The sequence below is a fragment of the Microchirus variegatus genome (genome assembly GCF_963457635.1).
Source record: "Microchirus variegatus genome assembly, chromosome: 7".
In the NCBI taxonomy this organism is placed as follows: domain Eukaryota; kingdom Metazoa; phylum Chordata; class Actinopteri; order Pleuronectiformes; family Soleidae; genus Microchirus; species Microchirus variegatus.
Genome location: NC_139808.1, coordinates 759848 through 783752, shown reverse-complemented (window position 1 = coordinate 783752; position 23905 = coordinate 759848). Strand labels below are relative to the sequence as shown.

Sequence of the window (23905 nt, the reverse complement as noted above, 5' to 3'; positions counted from 1 at the left end):
CTAAACTCAACCTTTTTTGTCCTTAAATCTTTTAAAATGAATCACATATGAACATGGATTAATTATCGACAAGTGGTTTATTTGAAAGAGATGTTCACTCTGTAAATGACACGATGTCACTGAAACCAAACACTGGTTGACCTGTAATAATGAGTCAGTGAAACCTGAGACACTTCAGTAGATGATGGTGTCTGTAGGAGCCATACACTCTATATTCATTTGTATTATTCCTCCTGAACAACAGGGGGCGTAGTAGTAGTAAAGGCCGAGGCTGGGCCAGAAGAAAGTTCATGTCAGTGATCACAGGTGTTGCTAATTTTGGGGGAAGCAAACCATTTTAGACTGTGCTCTGAAGGTTATGGTTTAAAAGCCTCTGTAAGACTCACTGAGAGAGTGAACAGTGCAAATAAATGCATTTTGAGTATAAATATAAGAAAGTTACACGTCTGAACAATCTAACAATTGTCAATCTGTGGCTGCTGAGAATGGGATTTGGCTACGAGATTTGGTAAATGTAAAAAGCATGTTTGATTGCATGATCGTTAAAAATGTTTTACCTTTTATTTTCATTTAATCTTATACATAAGTTAAATGTAAGAGTTTTATAATAAGTGTTTTGCAGTTTGAGGGTAAGATCTTCCAAATGCTGTTCTGAGTGACTCTACAGAATCCATGTGTCTCTACTTATTGACTTTTTCCTTATTATTATTATTACCAGGTGCAGATCGTCTCTACGACAACATCGAGGACATGATTGGTTATCGTCCAGGGCCGATCATCAAGTACTGCTGGCTTTACATCACTCCTGGTGTTTGTCTGGTGAGTGAAATGTGTTTTCTGAGCTTGGAAAATGTTACAGCTAATAAGACAGTGTGCTTAATGTCAGTATATAAAATATAGATTAAGATTTGTACAACACTTTACCTCTAACACACAGAGACATTTGATTAGCAATTTTTAAAGCATGTATTGGTCTTGGATAAAAAGCCGTTTTTCAGTTTGTTTGGTCAACAACAAATTCACTTTTTTTTAACCTCCATTTCTCCTCTAATCTCCTCCTTCCTGTATTTACCCACAAGATGTTTGCAGATGTAGCTCCTCTTATATGATATGTATACATAACAACACATAACAATAAACCTAACTCTTTGAAAAGCTGGAAATGTTTGAAGTGCTTGTTTTGTACTAATACTCCGAGTCACGCTAAATAATACTAGACATGCAATGTAAGGTAAAAGAAAATTGTATTTATTTTGAATTTTGTTGTGACACGAGTCAATACAAAGTCACGAAAAGTGCTGAATGTCCCTTATCTTACGCTTTCCCTTCCGAGAGTGTTGGAGAACATGTGTAGCCTTCAGTTAGCATCCAAACTCAAACGATGTGTAGTTTGTCCCTTATGGGCTATTGTAAAAACTAGCGATGGGCACGTTAACGGCGGCTAACGGCATCAATGGCGGTTAACGCACATTAACGGAGTCAACATTACCGCAGTCTGGGCACCGTTTACCAGTTAGCTCCGTTAGCTGCATTAGCGCCGTTAGCGCGCTTATAGTTGAAGTTTTTTATTAAACGAAAAGAGCAGCGCTACAAATAACTAGCATGCCTGTGTACTGCATATGTACGCCTCTGTTTTTAAAGTTTAGCGTTACTCAAGCGAGACTCATTTCAACAATCGGGAGTCGCGTAAACATGAGGTCACGCGCGTCTTTTTCCGCTCAGTCGTCGTGGAAACGGGTCAACGTACGTTAACGTTGACGCCATTAACGCAGTTAACTGGCATTAATGCGTTAACGTGCCCAGAAGTAGTAAAAACATGTCAGTCCACAATGGTGGAACCTCAGAGCCGAACCAGCTCCTCTTATAAATACATAAGCCTCTTTATGTTCTACTACACTTATTAAAATAATATTCATGACTATTTTATCTTCAGTATCTTCCAAATGAAACCAAGATTTTTACACGCTGGACCTTTAATAAGAGGACATTCAAATGAAAAATGATACAACCAGTGTTTTCAACTTTTCAACTCACCATAAAAAAAAACACCCCAACAATAAAATGCAGGGTTTAAAGTTTCAGTGAAACTGAAAAACAGGTTTAACACTTTTTAACAATCTGCTTTCTATGGAATTATATGTGAGTTTTTGTGTGGTTTTACTCTCAGGGCACCTTCGTCTTTTCACTGGCGAGGTATAAGCCTCTCAGGTTTAACAAAACCTACGTGTACCCGGACTGGGCCTACGCTCTAGGCTGGAGTCTTGGACTGCTCTGCGTTTTGTTTATTCCTCTGTGGATCGTCTTTAAAGTGACTCAGATGAAAGGAACACCTCTGCAGGTAAAGAAAACACACACTGATGATGAATCCGTTGCAATGTGAGACGTGACTGCTTTTCATATGCAAATCTGTGGTGGGTTCAGGAGTCGAGTTACATGTTTTTGCTTCACTTAAGAGTACGTGGATTTGTTCCTTTCTAATTTGCTTTCATTAAAACCTGTTCAATGAGAGATTGGGGCAATGAATCATAGATTTATTTGTATTTTTGTACCTATTCAGACTAAAAGAAAACACAGTGAGGATAAGACTGTAGCAGAAGAATGGATTTGTGTCATGGAGATGATCCTCCTCAGCACCCAGATTAGGATTTAATGTGCTGTGCTGTGATTAAGCAGTTAAAATAGTTTGGTTGGTAACCTCTGGTCAAATTCCTGAAGCGCAATGTTCAATATTTTAAGCAGGATTAATAACAAAATGAATAGGATTTTAAGGGTTTACAGGTCTCCTTAGGAACCCTTTGGCAAATATCACTGGTAGCAGCTCACAGTCTTTCACTACATGTGATATACTGATATACTATACTATATATATATATATATATATATATATATATATATATATATATATATATATATGTATATATATATGTATGTATATATGTATGTATATATATATGTATATATATATATATATGTATATATATATATATTTATAGGGTGAATTCCAATTCCTTGCTTAACCCTCAATCTTAATCCTCAATCTCAAAAATGTTCTCCCTCTAGTGCAAGTTCTGTCCCGATTCTCAGAAAAATTAAGTTGAGGGTCAAGTTTAAGGTCTGTATCGCCCTCAATATTGAGATTTTCCGAGACCACCCTTGGGAGCAAGGGCTACCCAGAATGCATTGCGTGTTTTCACATAACAAAGATGGCGTCAAAAGCAGCGAAGCGAGTACGATACAAATGAAGTATTTTCTTTGTTAATAGAGATATAAAAATGATCTTAGTTTAGGTCCATATTATGGATTACTGACGTCATTGTTGCCTAACATTTATTTTTATTTGACCATCTTTTGTCAATAGTCGGCCAGTGTGGTTTACTTTTCAATAAGTCGTGGTGTGTGGTAACTGTCAGCTGAATATTTGTATGAGTATCATCTTATAACTAACTGACAACCTAATAACTTGACTGACAAACGGATCAGAATAAATAATCCTGACGTAAATGTCTTCTTCTTCTTCTTCTTTTTTGGAGTTGACAGACTAGACGCAGCTTTGGCGTTATTCTGCCCCCTACAGTCTGAAGACGTATCTGCATTTAAGGGGTGTCCCATTTCTAAGTGACAAAATAACCCTCAACACTTGGTTTTAAGGGACAGTTAAGATTAAGGGTTGACCTTGAGGGTTAAGATTGAGGGTTAAGATACCCATACTACATATATATATATATATATATATATATATATATATATGCCTCAACCTCCTCAGCCAGATCATCAAAAAGAGTGGCTTCGGATACGGACTCTGAAGTTGAGCAATCATCAGTTTTCTCGTCAACACGGATAACATCAAGCTTTATGCCAATAGGATCCACAGTGATGACACTGGATGTCATTTGGACTTGGGAAAAATGTGCCCGAATGATATGAAAAAGAGGGAAGTTGATGAGAAAGTGAGGGAGCGGAACTACTTGAAGGTGACATGCAAATACCTGTGGTACCAATGGGCAAACGGGAACCATGAACAAGATCGTGGTTCAGCGAGTAAGAAGAGTCCCGAAGAGTCAGCTGAAAGTCGGAACAAGAGCCAAGCCACCGATACCTGTGGCGTATCGGTAATCAGATGCTCTGCTGGTGTAATTGCCTGAACAAAGTAAGAGATAAAGGCCACTGACATCAAGACAACAAAGCTCTTCACCATGCATTGCGGGTTTCACTCTTAGTCCAGCAACGCTGAGGTTGTACTCTAAGTGGTTAGTGGCAGGAAGGAAGCCGAGGATTAGTGAGCATCAGAGCCGCCATCCAGGATGGAACATCGATGAATACAGGAAGATTGGCCCCAAATGATGACCGGTGAATGCCTCAGGCAGCTGAAACCCAGCAGCAGAGAGGAGTCAGAGGGCAAACATGGAAGTGACAAGCCCCTACAAGAAGAACTGAAGAAGTGGCTGATATCGGAATAACATACATTGACTGGAGAAAGCTGGACTGAAAGATCATGGCTGCACAGGAGCAGGAACAGGCTCTTAGCACTAGATCAATAGAGGCTTGGGTCTATCACTCCAGGCAAGATCCCAAGTGTAAAGATGCTCCTGATGCTGGCTGAGAAGGCGTTTATGCCACAACCACGTGGCTGGAGTAGCGAAGAGAAACATCTGCACCGTATGGACTGGAGGTCAACAGGAGATGATGGAAGACGCCTATGAAGGTGGTGGAGAAGAACAACGGAGCTAATGGTGTGTTTGAGTGGAACATTTAAATTGGGTAGGTATGTTTTTCGCTTTCCATTACCAAAATAATCGCTCCAACCATTCAATTTTTGGTACCCCTCCATTGCAGAGTAATGGTACAGTCAGGGTGGAGCTAGAACCATGATAGTCAGCTAATTGGGCAACAGAAAAGTTCCCTTGCAACCCATGTTTCTTCAACAGCGGTAGACTATTCTCATACAAAGATTGACGTCTTGTTGAAACGGCTTCAAATCGAGCAGAAAAGAATGAGCCGCTCCATTTTTGTACGTTACGTTGTTGTCTGTTGTGTCACGTTCAACTACCGAGTAAAGGTGCTGTTCTCTTTGGAAACGTGAGCCTGACTGAAGGCGTTACCGTTCCACACCGAACTGTACCATGATGGAAACATGGCTTAAGCTCCTGTGGGACTTCCAGATTCCAGATTCCAGATCCAGATCCAGACGGACAAACCAATCAACCAGACACAGTGGTTGTCGATAAGAAGGAACACGAGAAGCTTGAGAAATACCAAGGGCTGCAAGAGGAGCTAGAGAAGATGTGGGGAGCAAAGGCATCTGTGGTGATTGGAGCACTCGGAACTGTAACCCCCAAACTGAGAAAATGGCTCCAATATATTCCAGGAAAAAACATCTGGGATCAGTCCAGAAGAGTTCTAGGTCCTAGGAACAGCTAAGATTCTGCGCAGAACCCTTAAGGCCCTGGTATAGTTTGGCGTACAGTGTGCGTGGACCCAACTGCCCAGATTTTGCAACCGCATGCAAAGAGCATGTTGGGAGTGCATGCGCGGACTCAATTTCTGGTGTAGTATAAGCCCCGCCCACCAAGCAGAAAAACCATTTCGACCACAGAAGAAGTCTCCAAGGATAGTCATACGAGTCTGGACCTGGCCTCTCTGCCCAACAGTCTGTAGCATTGTTCTCTTCTTCTTTGGTAAGTATGCGTCCTATTCCCTGCGTCCAGACTTGTACCGCCACCCAAGGGCGAAGTGAGATACTGCAGGACCCAGATGCGTGATTATACCAAGGTCCGCTATATACGACACAAATTGCAAAGCATATCAGGCACATAATGTCTCCCATACTTCAGAATCTGTGTGGTTTATGTACAATATTTAATTAAATTCTAATAATAGTAAAACAACTTACCCCTATATACATTTAATTTAATTCAGCAGTTATGTTTAGTGGAAGTTTTGCTGTTCCATTGAGGGATTTCTTTCCACGTATTGTCTCCACCAATAATGAGAGGAAAACCCCTGAGTGTGTTTTAAATTTGTCAAAAAGAGAATGTGATTTGAATTCATTCCACATTACATTACATTACGTTGTTTTGTTTTTTTTGTCAATTGTGAACTGACTGTCGCACAAACCGACCTGTTTCCACAGAACCTCAAAGAACTTTGCTATCCTAAAATCCAGACGCACAACAAAGTGAAGCAGCCTGAGCAGTACCCTCTGAACCCAGACAACACTCTGAACGTTAGCGCCAGCGAACACAAGGGAAGCTCCGAGAATGAAATGCAAGTGTGATGCACTGAAAAGTTGTATGTTTATTGAATGTCATATTATTTTGTTGTTGTTGTTGTTGTTATTGTCGTTGTTTTGAAGTCTAGGATTTACAAGCTATGCATTTATAAGAGATCATGATGAGCAATAAACAATGGCAGAGCCTCACTATATCAGGTCTGTCACCAGCACAATCAGTGAAGAGTCACTAGAATCACAAAGAGAATAGAGATGACGAGATATAATAAGTGTTTGAAACGTATTGTCAGTTGAGCTTTTTATGATTAACTTAAATCACTATTTTTATATGACAGTATTCCGCCTCCATAGAGGATTGGAATGCTATTCCTAATGCCTATCACTGTTCATTCATTCACTTTGTGCTTTTGCCAGATTATTAACTCAGAACATTCTGCTTTTCCCTCATTATTTTAGCCCCTTGATTCTTTCCCGCCTGTTTCTTACTAATCTACTCGTCTGTTCTTAACCTCAAATTAGCTCTTGGTATTTATTTCCTCATCACGTGTCAGATGTTCTTCAGAAGTTAGTTGCTGATTACAACTGACTCCTGTAGACGACTACGCTCTTAGAAATAAAAGTGCAAAGTAGAACCATATAAGGTTCTTCGGCTTGCCCTTTTTGGCTCCAGGTAGAACCTTTAAATAAAGGTTCCACCAAGAACCCTTTTAAACCCCTTTATTCAGCAAAGGGGTTTTAAAGGGTTCTCTGGATCAAAATCGTTCTTACTGAAACCATTAGTTTCACCAAGAACCCTTGGAAAACCCTTTCTTTGGGAAAGCAAAATGGTTCCAGGTAGAACCTCAGCCCTTGTAGAAGAACACTTTTGGAACCCTTATTTCTAAGAGTGTATGACCCGGATGGATGAGAACCTTCACAGACACCTGTCAGATATGTTTACTGTGCTTTTGCAGCATTTTCTTCCCCGTGTTTCCTCTGTTTTTATTTGAACCTGCCTGTGTTTGAATTGTACTTTTTAGTTTTTTGCCTGCTCTCTCTTGTATGTTTTGGGCTGAACTGTCTCCTGTCATCAGCCTTCACCTTCTCCTTGTCTTGATTTCTGCCTCCTGCCAAGCCTTAATAAAAAAAATATGATCTTTTTGTACTTCTTGCAGTGTCTCTGAGTCTTGCTACTGAGTTCTCTTCAGCTGTGATTACCACTACACGGTTTTAGCACTGATTTATTTTTTTCCCCGCTCAACAAAAAGGTTTTGGAGGTTGAAGACAAATATTTAAAACCATTAAATATGCTTTAAGTGTACAAACACTGATGTGGAAAAACATGAACTGTACGTACATGGTTGGGATTGCAAAAACAAAAAAGAACATAGTTGTTCCAAATCAAACATAATCAACAATAATTCAACTTTATTCAGCTTTTAACCATTTTTTTCTGCACTATGTGGGAACTTTTTTACTATATTGAAACTTCTGTTTATAACCAGACAAATCTTTTTTATATATATTTTGCGATATGAAAATAAATATTCCCACTTTAGAAGGATATAAATAATTTATGATCATACGAAAAAAGGGAAATGATGAACAACACTTAATTATCGCCTATAAATCTACTCACAGGTGTAGAGTTATTGACGTTAGAAGACTCGTTCTAGAGGAAACTCCAAAGAAAACCTATTTTAGAGAAAAAACGATCTATGTTCTATTATTAATTCTGACTCCTGATTCCTTTTTGGTTTCATGTACTTTATTTGATCTCTGTTCAGTCTATGGTTTGTTACTTGTTCTTTATTGCCAACGTGACAATGTAACGGTCAGATTTGTGTAAATAAAGGAAATAAAAATAGAAAAAAAGAAGGAAAAATCAAACAAACAAACAAATCCTGCGTCTGCGTGTTTTTGTGACGAGAAGTCGCTTCAAGACCAGTTCACCAGGTTCTTCTCATGTCATGAGGATGATAATCTAAAACATATACACTACTGTTCAAGTTAGGGCTCACCTGTACAATTTGTTTGTGTTTTCCAGTAAAAGTCACACTTTTATTCATCAAAAGAGTTGCAAAATGAATAGAAAATAGAGTCAAGACATTGACAAGATTAGAAATAATGATTTTTATCTTTCGTCATAGAACCAGCAAAATTGTTTTCAGCTGTGCTAACATCATTGCACAAGGGTTTTCAAGGGTTTTCTAATCATCCAATAGTCTTCTAACACCATTATCAAACACAATGTACCATTAGAACAGTGGAAATGGGCCTTTATACACATATGTACATATTCCATTAAAAACCAGACATTTGCAGCTAGAATAGTCGTTTACCACATTAACAATGATTCATTTAAACTAGTGCAGTGTCCGTAGGAAGTATGTATTCCTATAGTGGGAGCTGAAGAAGATTTTCCGTTATGGTAATGCATGATAAGGAACGTTATGGCTAACATGATACAAACACTGTGCAACCTCATTAGGCACAACGCAAATGTTTTAATTTTCGATTAGCATTAGCGTGGCTAACAGTCAAAACAGCTAGCTACGCTAATGCTAATCGAAAATTTAAAAAAAATGTACGTTGTGCCTAATGAGGTTGCACAGTGTTTGTATTATGTTAGCCCTACGCTAATGCTAATCGTAGCAGGTTCGCCAAGTTAGCCGCAAAATAGTAGCATGCTAATGCTGAATAAATATGTGCTCGTGTATTGGTGAATGGACACGCATAACACCATGTTCTGTGAAAATGTCTCACCCACGGTGAGAACAGCCTCTTCACTCCCACCTCCCTGTTTCAGACAGCGCAGCCGCTGCTGATGAGCCGCTGCCTGCCTGGTGTAGCGTGATAAATCAGCGAAAATTAAAATTCAAGGATGCACACCATCGGGGCCATGCACAAGCCATATCCAAAGTCTTAGGGCGATCTGAATAACGGTCAGCGAGATATGCCTGTCACACACACACACACACACACAGACACACACACAACTTACTTTATTCATTGAAAAAAGGTTAATTTCCTTCAAAAATAAGGAGATTTCTAAGTGACCCCAAACCTTTGAACGGTAGTGTACGTTATAATTTAACGGGTATTTCCCATATACAGTAAATGGCAACTAATATAACGGCATATTACAACAGATGCATTAAAAATGTCACGCTTTCATTCCATCATCACTGTTTTTGCCTTCATATGTTTTATAGTCGTGTTATTATTGGTCTGCTGCCATGGAACAGACACTTGGATTGTTTTGTGCTTCCTCCTCGTCTTCGTCAGTCTTGGACGTGATTTCTGATAAATAAATAATGAAATAATTCATTGGTAAATAGGAACGGTAATTACACATAATGATGTAATTGCATACATGCTTGACTCAGTTGTTAGTTTTATGTTCGATGTGTCGACCGTACACGATGACCTCTGTGCAGCAGGCTGGTGTTTCCTGTTCTTTATTTACTCACATTCACGTGTAAAGTTTTAGATGAACGGATGAACTTTAAGAGCTTCTCTGTAACGTTTGACCGACTCACAACAAAGCAGCCAGGGGATTTATTGAATCTGTAAAATGCACGGGTCGGTGTTTCATGCCAACAAGTGAAACAAAAGAGTCATTGTGCCTTATTATTATTGTTGACTGTGTTGTGTTGTGTTGTGCTTATTCACATTGTTCTCACAGCTTTGGCACCTGTTGTAGGTTTAATGTTGCAGAGGTGTTTCAGTGCACATGGATGGATCATAAACCATTAGCACAGGTTTAAGTCAGTCTCTCTATCAGTTGTAATGCGTTTAATGAACATTGACTCTTGGGTCAAATTACGCTGCGATGCACTCAGCTTTTTATTCTTTATCATAGCCATTAGCGCTGCTTTTAGCATTAATGTTTGTAGTGATGCTTACTTCTCAAACTCGGGAAAGTGCTCAATATCATCATTATTTTTTTCACTCAGATTGTTCAGATTGAAAAGGATTTTCTTTTAGCAGCTTCAGCCAAGTTTAAAAATCCCAGGTAAAGTGGTAAATGGTCTGTATTTACACTACTGTTTAAAAGTTCGGGGTCAATTAGAAATGTCCTTATTTTTTAGGGGAAATCTCTTTTTTTGAAGGAATATAACATTAAATGAATCATAAATACACTCTATACATTGTTAATGTGGTAAACGACTATTCTAGCTGCAAACGTCTGGTTTTTAATGGAATATGTACATAGGTGTATAGAGGCACATTTACACTGTTCTAATGGTACATTGTGTTTACTAATCACGTTAGAAGACTATTGATGATTAGAAAACCCTTGTGCAATGATGTTGGTTCTTTGACGAAGGGGCAAAATGATTATTTTGAATAAAAATCATTATTTCTAATCTTGTCAATGTCTTGACTATATTTTCTATTCATTTTGCAACTCTTTTGATGAATAAAAGTGTGACTTTTAATGGAAAACACAACAAAATTCTATCAGTGACCCCAAACCTTTAAACAGTAGTGTATATATCACGCTTTACTAGTCTTGATGACCACTCAAAGCTGCTTTACGCTACAGTTTTGCCATTCACACCCAATACGTCCCATTCACATGCTGTCAGGAATCGAACCCTCAACCTTCCAGTTGAAAGAAGTTACGCACTACAGTTTTAAAGTCGCCCACAAGTCGCCCGACTGCTGCCTGCAAGACCGACTCTACAGTTGCCCTTTGCTCGCTGATCTCAGTGCAGCTCTGAAGGTAACACAGCTACTGTTTCTCAACCAATGTTCCGAGATGTAACAGCCGTTACACTTTGTCATGTCTTACGTCTCCATTGTCTACTACAGGACCAGAGGTCTCCTCCTGTTTACTTCATCCACGCAGAGAAAGGAAGGCACAGACAGTCCTGCAACAACACGACAAGAGGTTGGCAGCAGCTAAACACAGAGTTAGACAGAAGGTCTAACTGGCACCGATGTTCTTTGGTCCTTTTCCCATCTCCAAGGTGATCAACCCAGTGGCCATAACTCCCCACGTTGCATTTTTGTCACTGTGTTAACTCTCTCTCGTCTCCTCCAGACCCTCATCCTCCTGCTTCACTGTTGTCAAACCTGTTGAACACTCGCCCGTATCCCTCTGTCATCATTTGCATGATTGTTTTTGCACAACGTCTGTGTGTTCTCACTTCTCTGATGTTGTTTCTTGTATGATTTTAGACTTTTGTCAAGAAGATGCTTTGGAGCCCCCTGGTGGCAGAAAAGTTGCGGCACATGGAAAATATCTGGAGCCTTTACTGCAGGTGTGTCAAAGTCATTTTCACTGAGGGCCACATCAGCATAACGGTTACCCTCAAAGGGTCAGATGTAAGTGTTATACAGAATAAATGTAACTAAATATAATGTAAAATGAAGGTAACTACTCCGTAGCACATTGATAAATAACTTTCTGTATTTATTACTTATTCAATCATCGCATGATGCGTATACATTAATATGCTGCGATCTTGTGGCGGTGCCGTCACTTTGCGGGTAACATAACCGCCATGCATTGTGGGAAATGTAGTTTGGTCAACGCACACCTTAAAGCAGCATAGACCTATTTTAACACAGATTTTAATAAGACCAATTAATCACTCTCTGGCCACATGAAATGACGTGGCGGACCACATCTGGCCCCCGGGCCTTGAGTTTGCTTTACTGTATCCTTTGCTTGTCTGCTTCTTAACTGTCTGTACTAGGTGTAATAGGTAAAAAGGTTCATGTTGTCTAATATTGCTCAGTTTATTCATAGCACAGAATAATAGCATGGTCATGGCTCACTGTTAGCGTAAATTAGACGCACTTTTTAAGTCTCGACTCAAGCACTTCCTTGTTTTTGCTCGTTTCTATCTTTTAATTCAATTTAATGCCTTGTCATCCTTATTTTCAACGTCTTGTGTATTTTAATGTATAATGAAACATACAGTTTCCCTTGACTTGCTTTATATTCTGCTTACAGTCTGCTTCTTGTGCGTGTGTGGAAAGGTGTGAGGACAACAACAAAGGTAAGATTGTCATTTCATGTGAAACTTGAGAAGGTTCTGTTATGGATGTGAACCCAGGTCATTCTTAGGTTTTTACCCAGAATAGTGTGACAGTGCTGGGATGTGATATAATCATAATAATGTATAGGTGTTGTTGTGTTAACACAAATGACTCACACAAATCTTTGATGGTGTTCCTTGCTCAGTATTGACAGTCAACTGACCATTGGATGAAAGGATCTCACCCCGACAACATTAGAATTAGTGTAATATAATGATTGATGCGCTATTTCCATATTAAGTGTGTGATTCTCATGGAAAAATACAAATAGTCTGACTTAAAAAAATTAACAGACATTTATTTTTTAAAAAAGAAAGAAAGAGAAAGAAGTCAACATTGACTTAATTGGACACATTTGCTCGGAGAATCTTAATATCTTCAACCGGGCGATCTTGACTGTTCGTCTCCACCATCCCGATTCGGTTCAGCACCCCCATGCCCTGGTGGACTCTCCCAAAAACAGTGTGCTTTCCATCCAACCACTGGGTTGGTCCGAGGCTGAGGAAGAACTGGCTTCCGTTGGTGTCCGGTCCAGCGTTGGCCATCGCCAGAATACCAGCACCTGACCGACACATCCAATGAAATCAGGATGTTATTACTATTAAGCAGTGCATAGATGGTACAGTTAGTAGTATTTGAACACTTGCGTTCTAAGCATAAATTACAAACTTCTCCACTCCTGCCCCCTTCTGGTCAACTGTGATTTTTCACTTTTTTTTTTTTACCTGTAAATTTCAGTTCTGGGTGCAGTTCATCTTCAAACTGTTTACCAAATATAGAGGCACCACCACGACCTGTTTGGAAAACAAAGATCACAAAAATACTCTGAGGCTACAATTACTTTCAAGGCTGATACTTTCAAATTTCTTCATTTATACAATTAAGAAACCTAAAAATGTTCTGTTTTAAATCAAATATGTCCAAGATTCACATCATCAGACTCTAAAACCAGCAAATATGTATGTGTATATCTATACCTGTGTATATATGTATATACTGTACATGTTACACATGCACATATACACATACACATATATATATATAGATATACATACATACATATACACACATATACATATATATATATACACACACATACAGATCAATTAGAATTTACAAAAAAATAAGTCACATTCAAAGTCTGCACTCAAGCCAAGACTCAAAAGTTTTGGAAACATCTGGTTTCATCTGCAGAATTGACAACATCATACACCATCCCCCCCAACACGGCCAATTAAAACATTTATAGAGCAGAAGGCCACATTAACACACTGAGGTTTGTGATGTCGAGTCCGTGGACAAAACAAGTATTTTAAACATGGGAACACTCCGCCCACGTTAGTTTGTTGACCATCTCGTTCCAAAACCACAGGCATTAAAGTGCTGCCGTTACAGCCTCCGCTCCTCGGGGAGCGATCGCTGGGTTTTTGGATACTGACCCTCGAGAGATTAGCGCACAACATCCTGCCGTGGACACTGACCCTGACTCACAGCTGGATTCAGATCATCCTCAAGTGAGCGTCAAGACTTTGTGAAAGAAAATTCTCCCGACATAAACACCCGTGTCTTCACAGAGCTCACTTTGTTAGTAGGTGACACACATCGCTGTACTTCACAGTAATTATTTGACAATATAACGTGACAAAAAAAGAGGGTGACAATTACAGTGAGCTTACAAGTTTATAAATGTGTTATGTGTTTCAGTCCTTATTTGTTCTTTTTTCTTCAAACCAATAACTTATTGAGTTGAATGATGTTGTTATACCTCCATCTTTTGAAGTTCAGCTCAACCTGTAACACGCTCCAAACACTATTGAACTGTTACATGTTAGAAACAATGAGGTATAATCTACTGCATCTGCAACACAAGGGACTTAAAATCAAAGTACCATGGAAAACCCGAAAAAAACAACAATTAATGGCCATTTCTTTCTTAATTAAGGTATTATATTGTACCTAAAGTGTGGTCTTCTGTCGCTATTGCCTTTCTATCATCTTGAACCTGACGTATGTAGCCAACATGGCATTTTCACTGTACACTGGGTATTTTCTATGTTTCCTGACTATTCTCTGTAAACATAAACACTATAGATGGTTGTGTGTGAAAATCTCAGTAGATCAGCAGTTTCTGAAAAACAGTCAGACCAGCCCATCTGGTACAAAGTCACTGAAATCACCTTTCTCCCCCCTATTGTGATGCTTGGTTTGATCTTAATCAGGTCACATTGACCATGTCTACAGTGAGTTATTGCCATGGGATTCACTGATACATGTGTCTAGATACCTAATACATTGATGACACACTACTTTAAGAGTATAGAAGTGAAACCACGATGAACCCACCTGTTCCTGTAGGGTCTCCACCCTGCACCATGAAGTCTTTGATTATCCTGTGGAACTTTGTCTCGTTGTAGAAGCATCTTCGGGAAAGCTCAGCAAAGTTTTTGCATGTCTTTGGTGCGTGTTGCCAGTACAGCTCCACCACAATAGTCCCCATTCTGCAACACACAACCCCGCTGTTAGTATAAAGGCACACGTCCATCCTCCTCTGGGTTATAATTAACTTTATAAGTTCTTGTTCAGAAGTAGATGAAGCACAAGGCAGAAAGAAAACCCGTCAGTCCAACATGAAGCTATCTGCCAGATAGCTAACTCGGCTAGTAGGGCTAACATTCACAGCTTTTATGGAAAACTCACGTGGTCTCCAAGGCAACCGTGGCCGGCTGCCACGTGTCTGGAGGAACCCCGGACACCATAGTGACAGCAGCGAGTGACATTCGGTCGCTTCAAAACAAGTATGTTTGTGTTTTAAAACAAAGTCAGTGTAGAACATTCATTCACTGCCAGACAGGGAAGCTGCTTCTTCTTCTGTGGTTGCCGCTATTTCCTCTTCTTCTGTTGGGTTTGTTTACGGTTTGCAATCAGCTCAATCGCGCAATACCGCCACCTACTGGACTGGAGTGTGAACACGACCGCCACGAAGTCGACACCGTAAAGGGGATTTAAAAAATATTGTACGTGTAGCACATGCGGGATATATTCTTAGTAGTAACATATTGTATTCGTGTAGTTATTACTTGTCATTCAATTTGATTCCGTATGCTTGCGTTGACGCTTTATTTTGAAAGAGCGGATGTTGCTACGACTAAGTTCCGGGCTCGGCTGAATTGACTCACTCTGAGAGAACTTTATTAGAGTCACTGAGTTTGTTGCGACACTTCTCTGCGGTTCATACCAAGGTACAGTCACATATTTATGCTTCCTTTACCGGTGTCATCGTGCAAACGTGTACTTTTCTGTACAGCTGATAAGAAAGTTAACGTAATTATTTCTCTTTCTCTGTCACGCGTAGCGATTTAAGTTAGCTAGCTAAAGAGTACAAGCTAAGGAAGTTCGGATTAGAAGCTAAGGAAGTTCACGCTCGATTTTTAATCGACTCAAGTGTACATTCATTAATTCTATAAAACTCTTTGTCGAGAATAGTAAGTTTGAGTGTGACATTGGGCCTAATTTATAAACCGTTTTCAAAAAGAAGAATTGTCTTCTTAATTCCAAAAGAACAGAATCACCCGTGCACACTCAAGAGCACGCCTTTGTGCAACTGTCGTGTTAAAATAACCTGTGAATTGTGTTCTATCATTTAAATCATCACAATACGGCAACATTTATGTTAGATTTGCATTTATTAATTAAGTTTCTCGTCTGTAATATCAACAATAATGGTTTAACCTTGACCCACATATTGACATTTGATTGGTCTCTACTTCCTGAAACATTAACGGTCTTTTTCTGCAACACTTTATTCTAGACACTTAATACTAGATGAAATGCAAACCTGTTAAAACATGCGCCTGGAGGAGTGGATTTAAACACAACTCAAATACACGCCATTTTATAATACTATGCATTCAGATGTGTGTTGTTTTGATTTGTAATTCATTCATTCAGTTATTGTCAGATTGATGTTATTCTTAGGGCTGTCATTCATTTATATACAACACATTTAACTGTAAGCTTTACTTTGCTGTGGCAAATGCAGTCATCTTTGCATCGTCACTGTCATGTGATTAATCTGATGAGTCCAATCCAATTAGGATGGGAAGCACGCTTCCTAGTATTTCTAATCCTGCAGTTAGGTCAGGTTATTTTTGTGAGGAAGCTCCAGGAACCAGAAGAAACTAGAAGACATGCGACATATGTAAACCGATGTCGGAAAACTGACTTTTAGATTTGCTTTAAACTGTACTATTGTTTTATCTGAAAGTAAAGCTGTTCAACTTTGTCTCAATTCAAGGTCCTACATCATGTCTATTGTCAAGATCCATGCCCGGGAGATCTTTGACTCTCGTGGAAACCCGACCGTAGAGGTTGACCTTCACACTAACAAAGGTAGGTCTAACTGAACTATGTAATGAAATTGATTCCAGCAGCTACTCATTCTTGGCAGAGGTAGTGGAAATACTTAACTCTGCATTTTACCCATAAGTAGTTTCATAAGTAGAACTACACCAATACTTTTGCATGGTGGGAAATGGGCCTTGGAATACAAAATACCATCTCGGTTCTGTTTGGGTGCCGATCCAGTTCTTTCCATAGATGTTGTGCGTGGTGTTCTGAGCAGAGAGGGAAGTCGCACTCCTTTGTTTTAACAACCGTGTTGGTGCATGTGAGCCCCGCCCTCGTTGAAACCTATGGCGTTCCCTTCATTTCTAAAGGTGTGATAGTTTCAGCTCTGGCAAACAAGTAATAACAGTGCAGTCGCTTTTAATATTTAAACTAGTCTATGCTACAGATGGTGCTAATGATATTTGCCAGTGCTGTTTAACCTCTTTGTGATCATGTAGTCAAATTGTGCTGAACATGCGGCTGCAAGAATGAGGACGTTTGAAACTCAGGAACATCTAACCACGAATGAGCATCCACAGACAATTGACTCTCTAGCTGCTTCTTCTTTTTCTCATGCTAGGGAGACATCTAGTGTCAGTTGTGGTGGCAGTTTTTAGTGAGTAAGGCAGAGGGAACACAGGATGGATTGTTTTCATGCTCCTGAGATGATGTGGCTGCCGTGACTGAAGGTTTTGTTCTGGGACAGGGGAATTTTGTCCTTTTTGTCAAGATGTTTATATCATTTTGTGAGGATGGGAATTTTTGCTATTCAACAATGAAGATTGTGGAGTGTTTTAAACTTTTTTGTCCACTTTACATGAATCTTAACATTCTTTTTGATATGTAGTAGAGGTGTGTACACTGCTGAGTGCCATTTAAGTGTTAATACCTGTGTTAATGACTTGTTTTACAGTTTGTTTCAATGGTTCTAAATCAGTCCATGTCATATTTTGTCAGGCTTGTTCAGGGCTGCTGTGCCCAGCGGAGCCTCTACAGGAATCTATGAAGCCTTGGAGCTCCGGGACAATGACAAGGCTCGTTTCCTCGGCAAAGGTTCGTGTAAAATCTTTTTCTTTTGAAATATCATGACTCGACCTTAAATTATTGGACAAATTTTGGTTCAAGGAATACCTATATATTTCTGTCTTTCCCTCTCTGTTCTCTCCTTTTCCTTTTGCCAGATGTGAAAGGGTTAGTGAGTTTCCGTTGCCTAACGTAAATTCAAAAAGATTGACAGTACAGTCATTTTTTACATCGTCTAACTAAAATAAGATTGATCATTGGTTAATTGACGAGTGACTAGTTATGACATGCATGGTGAATTGTATGTAAAGCTTGATCATTTCGGCCGTGCATTGATTTTCTCTGAAATTAACTCTATTAGACTAATAGAATAATTGTGGAAAAACCAATGATATGAAAACTTTCACCTGCTGCATGGATGGAAACTTAACTCATTTGTGGAATGATGAGTTGCACGTGTGTTGCTAAATATCTTTATTCCGGCTTTGCAAGATTGTCTTTTTATGGATCTGTAATCCTCTCTCTATTACAGGAGTCCTTAGTGCTGTTTCTAACATAAATACAATTATTGCACCTGCACTTATTGCCCAAGTAAGTATTCTCCGTTTGTTGCTTCCCATGTTTCATATTTACGGAGTTGTCTTCTTTTAATTATCACGTTTACGTCACAAACTTATTTCCTCTCATCTCGTTCAGGAGATCAGCGTTGTTGAGCAAGAGAAAATTGACCAGAAGATGATTGAAATGGACGGCACCGACAACAAATGTAAGTGGCCACACTGCAGTGGTTTGTGATTCTCTAACAACCATAATACAGTCCAGACTTTTAAAAATATCTACAGTAACATATACACTTATATATTCAAAAGTTTGGGCTCACTTAGAAATGTCCTTATTTTTGAAGGAAAAGCACTTTTTTCAGTTCAGTGGTGACTCCGCCCACGTTGAGTAGATACTATTTTAGTAGTTGAAAGCCAACCTGTGCCGTGCCGAGACAAGGCGAGCTCGGACCATAGGTAGAAAGGGTGCTTATGTAACGACACAGAAGTGGTTCATTCTGGCTATTTTAAATGCTGTGAGAACAAAGTTTTGTTGTATTCTGCAAACCCCCTGTGGTCAGACCAAGATGAGATTTTTCTGGTCTTTTATTCTAATATTCATGTATAAATTATGGCTGTTTTGTTGTGTAATGATTAGAGTTTTCACTGATGTTTGAAGTTTTTTGTTCTTTTTTTTTTTATCCCAAATAGCCAAATTGGGAGCAAATGCCATCCTGGGCGTGTCTCTTGCTGTTTGCAAAGCTGGTGCAGCAGAGAAAGGAGTCCCCCTGTATCGTCACATCGCTGACCTTGCAGGAAACAAGGAAGTCATCTTGCCTGTGCCGGTACGGAATTGTACATTTCCCCCCTTTTTCACCGCGTCATTATTCCGTTCGTCTGTCAATTAACTTGCGCCGTTTCTCCCGTCTTACGCCTTCGCCAGGCCTTTAACGTGATCAACGGTGGCTCTCACGCAGGCAACAAGCTCGCCATGCAGGAGTTCATGATCCTGCCGGTGGGCGCCAGCACCTTCAAAGAGGCCATGCGTATTGGTGCCGAGGTCTACCACAATCTCAAAAGTGTCATCAAGGCGAAGTATGGACAGGATGCCACCAATGTGGGTGACGAAGGTGGATTTGCTCCAAACATCTTGGAGAACAAGGAAGGTAAATGTTAGAGCATTTGTTCTATTAATGTAGGTCCTGGATTTTAGTTTTGTTTTAAGAAGAACCACAAAATTGACATAATGTCAACCTTCATATGCACTTAAGAATATCATGTCCATGAAATAATTATAGCTCCTGTACCAAGAGTCTTCTTACCAGAAAAACTTTAAAGGCATTTGTAAGTAAGGTTATCTTTGTTTTTTCCAAACATGAAGCTCTGGATTTAGTCAAGTTGGCCATCGACAAAGCTGGCTACGCAGACGAGGTTGTGATTGGCATGGACGTGGCAGCGTCTGAGTTCTACAGGGATGGAAAATATGACCTTGACTTCAAGTCGCCCGCTGACCCAAGCCGTTGCATCACTCCCAGCCAGCTGGCTGATGTCTATAAGTCCTTTGTGAAGGAATATCCTGGTAACTTCCTGATGCTCTATCTGTTAACACTTATTATTTTCAGTGTCGGCACCAAAGTGGTTTCATGAAGGTTAACGACCCCCTTGCTCCTTTTCTCTCACAGTGGTTTCCATCGAGGATCCCTTTGACCAGGATGACTGGGAGGCCTGGAGTGCTCTCACTGAGAGCGCTCTCCCTAAGAACATGGACATTCAGATCGTTGGAGATGATCTGACGGTAACCAACCCCACACGCATCAACAGGGCTGTGAAGGACAAAGCCTGCAACTGTCTGCTGCTGAAAGTCAATCAGATCGGCACAGTTACCGAGTCCATCAGAGCGTAAGACAACATTTTATACTCGTGTGTGTGTGTATGTAAGTCTATTTAATATTAAAAGACACGGGTCCTGTCGGGTCTTCACGAGCTGAGTCTGGGAATCCACACTCTGGTCTGGTGTGCCCAGTTTTATTTTTTTCCTAAGATTATGTCAGACTGCATGAAGAAAGTAAAACAAAGATATTATTTACTCAACATGATGTGATTGTGTTAGATGCTGATGACCTCAAAATACAAAATCTCTCTCTTGTGCTCACAGCTGTAAGATTGCTCAGAAGAACGACTGGGGTGTGATGGTCAGCCATCGCTCTGGTGAAACCGAGGACGCCTTCATAGCAGATTTGGTGGTTGGGTTATGCACTGGACAGGTAAATTTATATTATTGTCTTAGGAACATTTATTTTAGGAAATAACAAGCATTAGTAAAGGCAAAAAGGCTGCGTTATATTTGTGACAACAGGGTTATAATGAACTGTTGAAGACTAATGGCGTGTGTCCACTGGTTCGATTCGCCTCGGCACGGTTCAGTTGCGTTTCCACTAGCATTTTTTTAGTACCTGCACTGAGGTTCCAAGTGAGCTGATGCGATACTATGAGTTACGTCGCCAGACTGCCGGCCACTGATTGGTCAGAGTGTCGTCAGAGGAAGAGACGTCCAAAAAGACACAAGAATCAAGTCGAACTATGTCGACCTGTAGACCAGTTAAAAAGATGAAAAAGTTGATGAATCATTTTTAGGAAAATTAAGGCCCATAACAAAATTCAAAAAAAGTCTTAATCACGGTTTAATGAGTTTTACATTTTGTCTGTAGAGTTTGACTGCAAAAAGTATGCATGAATGCATTTATTTGCCTGCCTTTATTTTAAGTTTAAAAACATCGTCCTGCAAGATCGGCTCAGGGAAGCGCGCGTAAACCTGACATTATGCATTTTGCGACAGCGAAAGCACTCCTCCTGCTGCAAAATAATATCTGAAATCGCACAAAATAAACTCCAAAATGGTCAGACATGGGAAAATGTACATTTATTGCAACCTAAAGCTGTTTTGTAAGTTAAATATGTGTTGCTGATTACAGCTTGAAGTGGCGATAAGGTCACTTCACGCTGTAATAAGAAAATCTTAAGTCTTAAAACGGTATTGAAATCAACTTCACGATTCCTGCGTTTACCCTGTAAAAAGACTTGACTTAGAATCCTAAAAATCTGTGTTAATCTCCAACGATTACCAGGAAAATGTCTAAAATCTCAATATTTAACTGGAGTCTGGTGTATTTAGCTACAGCACTGCTGATCACGACCAACAAGCAGCATCACAAACCTCTGACACTGATGAAATAGTCAAATAGTCACTAGTCACTCGTTTGTTTGTTGCATGTAAAAACGACGTCACTGTAGTTTCATGCAGCCGTGCTGTGATGACTCCCACGTCGATAAGGTGCTATTTTCTAGTGGAAAACCAACGTAAACCGTGCTGTGGCGAGGCGAGCTGGGACCTTAATAGAGACGACCGCTCACTGTACACAATCATTTCAGATCAAGACTGGAGCACCTTGCCGCTCTGAGCGTTTGGCCAAATACAACCAGCTTTTAAGGTAAGGCATTATTTCCCAAACAGAGGAATGAGTAAAATGCTGCTTTAAGTATTATTTATTGTGGGGATTAAGATACCACCTGTACCCTTTAGATAAACTACAACTTCAATGTCCTGGATTTTTGCTCTTTACGAACACCCACAAAAATTAACATAACATCCATTGTTTTTAGAACCTTCATATGCACTTAAAAAATAACATATCCATTTGTGAGAGGATGAACCTAACTTTGAAAGTTTTTCTTTACTGCAGAATTGAAGAGGAGTTGGGAGACAAGGCTCGTTTTGCTGGACAAAACTTCAGAAAGCCAGTGATTGAGTAAATGTATGAAGCGTTTACTTCTCACACAATTGGATTCACACAGATGCTAAACAGCACTGGATTATGATCAATCATTAAATACTAAGTAATGTAGAACCAATTTGCATGCTAACTGATTCAAAGAAGAAAAACAAAAACACTGTAGACTTGTGACACTTTAAAATCTTCAACTGTATCTGGATTTGTTTTTTAAAAAACAAGATTGGATTGTAACTTGATTCGCAGCACTTACTAATTGTCAAATTGCACTTGATACGGTTAATAAAATGTTTTGTTAGTGACAAATGCTGTTGTGTGATCTGCTGCTGTGGTGGTCGATGTTTTAACGAATAAATGCATCTTGTAATTGATCAATTAATCAATTGAAAACCCTCAAAAGTATCCAGAGGTTTGATTCAGTACTTCATAGAAATAATAATTATGCAGCATTTTAAAAATGTAGGTTCCACTGTGGTCAATAATGTGAAAGAAAAGACGATCGACACTGATGATGCGTCCTGTGGAGTCGACTGAGGAAACCCTGACTATTTGGTCTCAAAATGGTGGTAAGCCTGTGAAAGTGGCAAACACTGGTATGTATCTATGGCACCATGGTGACTTTATAAATTGATTTCTTGTGTATCTTAACCATCTGTGGCACAAAGATTCTTATTTCCCCCGTTTGAGTCCTGCTCCATTTTTCGCTCGTGAAGCCAAGTCCATCCTTTGAACTCAGAGGTTCTCATGACAATAATCCATTAGTAATGCCATAGAGGACCATAATCTGGACCACTTCTGGACACTCCTCGCCAGGGATTTTGTTATTGTTGTTGTCCCAAATTCTCTCCGGTTCTATTTCTAGATCATTATATTCTGCGTTATTTAGTTTGATAGTTTTCTGGGTAGGAGTTGCCAATTATTTATCTATATAGTGTTATTACAAATGAATGGATCCATCTTGATCTATGGTAATAAAGAAGAAAGTTACTTTCTATTTAGAGCACATATGTCAAACTCAAGGCCCGGGGGCCAGATGTGGCCCAACACGTCATTTTATGTGGCCCGCGAGTGGTTAATTGGTCTTAATAATCTGTGTTGAAATAGGTCTATGCTGCTTTAAGGCGTGCGTTGACCATAAACTACATTTCCCACAATGCATGGCGATTGCGTTACCCGCAAAGTGATGGCATCACCATCCTGGATCAGGTTACATCTCTATATAAATACAAAACCATTTACCATAAAATATATATATAAATATACGCATATATACAAGCAAGAACTGTTCATAAAGTGAACCATGGTTGGTGCAAACAGATTTAAAATTAACATATTCATTTTACATTAAGATTATTAAAGGTGCATTATGTAATAAATCATAAAATCCTCCTAATGTCACAGAGACTCAGGAATAATGTTCATATAACAAACTGAACTCACCAACAACAACAGTACAGACAATATTTGCATTAAAAAAAATATTTTGCAGACTGCAAATCATGTTTATGTTTTGAAATCATGTTTTGGCATGTGGCGCCACCTACCACCGTCTACCAATCATTGCAGTCAGTAGAGTCTCAGCTGCCGAGCAACCACGGGTTACCAGTTACGTCAGAAAATGAAACCTAAAAGACCTCAGTATTTTGAATTTGAATGTAGTAACTGTTTTTGGCCACATTCTTACATATGGCACCTTTAATTGATTACTAAATTAATTAATATTACTATATTTGACAACTGTTTGAAGCTATTTTTCTTATGATTAAAACATTTCTGATTGTTTCAGCTTTGTAAATGTAAATATTTACTCCATTATAACAAAGAAATCATTAAAAGTGAGTCATTTTGATATTTGAGAACATCATCGTGATATTCTGACATTTTATGGACCAAACGATTACTCG

General features: G+C 39.4%; 3 protein-coding genes across 3 annotated transcripts in view; 2 read left to right on the top strand and 1 right to left on the bottom strand.

The window, feature by feature from the left end:
- Nucleotides 1–6274, top strand: part of slc6a11a (solute carrier family 6 member 11a) — a gene marked incomplete at its 3' end in the record, with an annotated part of 33917 nt that extends 27643 nt beyond the window's left edge. The window contains exons 13-15 of the mRNA XM_083892297.1: nucleotides 719–819; nucleotides 2168–2338; nucleotides 6131–6274. Of these exons, the coding sequence (XP_083748423.1) occupies nucleotides 719–819; nucleotides 2168–2338; nucleotides 6131–6274 (416 nt within the window). The remainder of the gene's footprint in view (nucleotides 1–718; nucleotides 820–2167; nucleotides 2339–6130) is intronic.
- Nucleotides 6275–12606: 6332 nt separating this feature from the next.
- ppil1 (peptidylprolyl isomerase (cyclophilin)-like 1) lies at nucleotides 12607–15100 on the bottom strand (the record flags this gene model as incomplete). Its single annotated transcript, XM_083892484.1, has 4 exons — nucleotides 14963–15100; nucleotides 14609–14763; nucleotides 12991–13059; nucleotides 12607–12827 (listed from the first exon to the last, which is right to left on the bottom strand). The coding sequence occupies exons 1-4, from the start codon at nucleotides 15040–15042 to the stop codon at nucleotides 12607–12609; spliced, it is 525 nt and encodes a 174-aa protein (XP_083748610.1). The 5' UTR covers nucleotides 15043–15100.
- A 351-nt stretch (nucleotides 15101–15451) lies between these two features.
- Nucleotides 15452–22296, top strand: eno1b (enolase 1b, (alpha)). Its single transcript, XM_083892500.1, has 12 exons — nucleotides 15452–15504; nucleotides 16560–16654; nucleotides 17609–17704; nucleotides 18207–18265; nucleotides 18371–18440; nucleotides 18925–19058; nucleotides 19157–19379; nucleotides 19595–19792; nucleotides 19896–20112; nucleotides 20369–20477; nucleotides 21643–21701; nucleotides 21954–22296. The coding sequence occupies exons 2-12, from the start codon at nucleotides 16570–16572 to the stop codon at nucleotides 22021–22023; spliced, it is 1320 nt and encodes a 439-aa protein (XP_083748626.1). The 5' UTR covers nucleotides 15452–15504; nucleotides 16560–16569; the 3' UTR covers nucleotides 22024–22296.
- Nucleotides 22297–23905: the final 1609 nt, after the last annotated feature.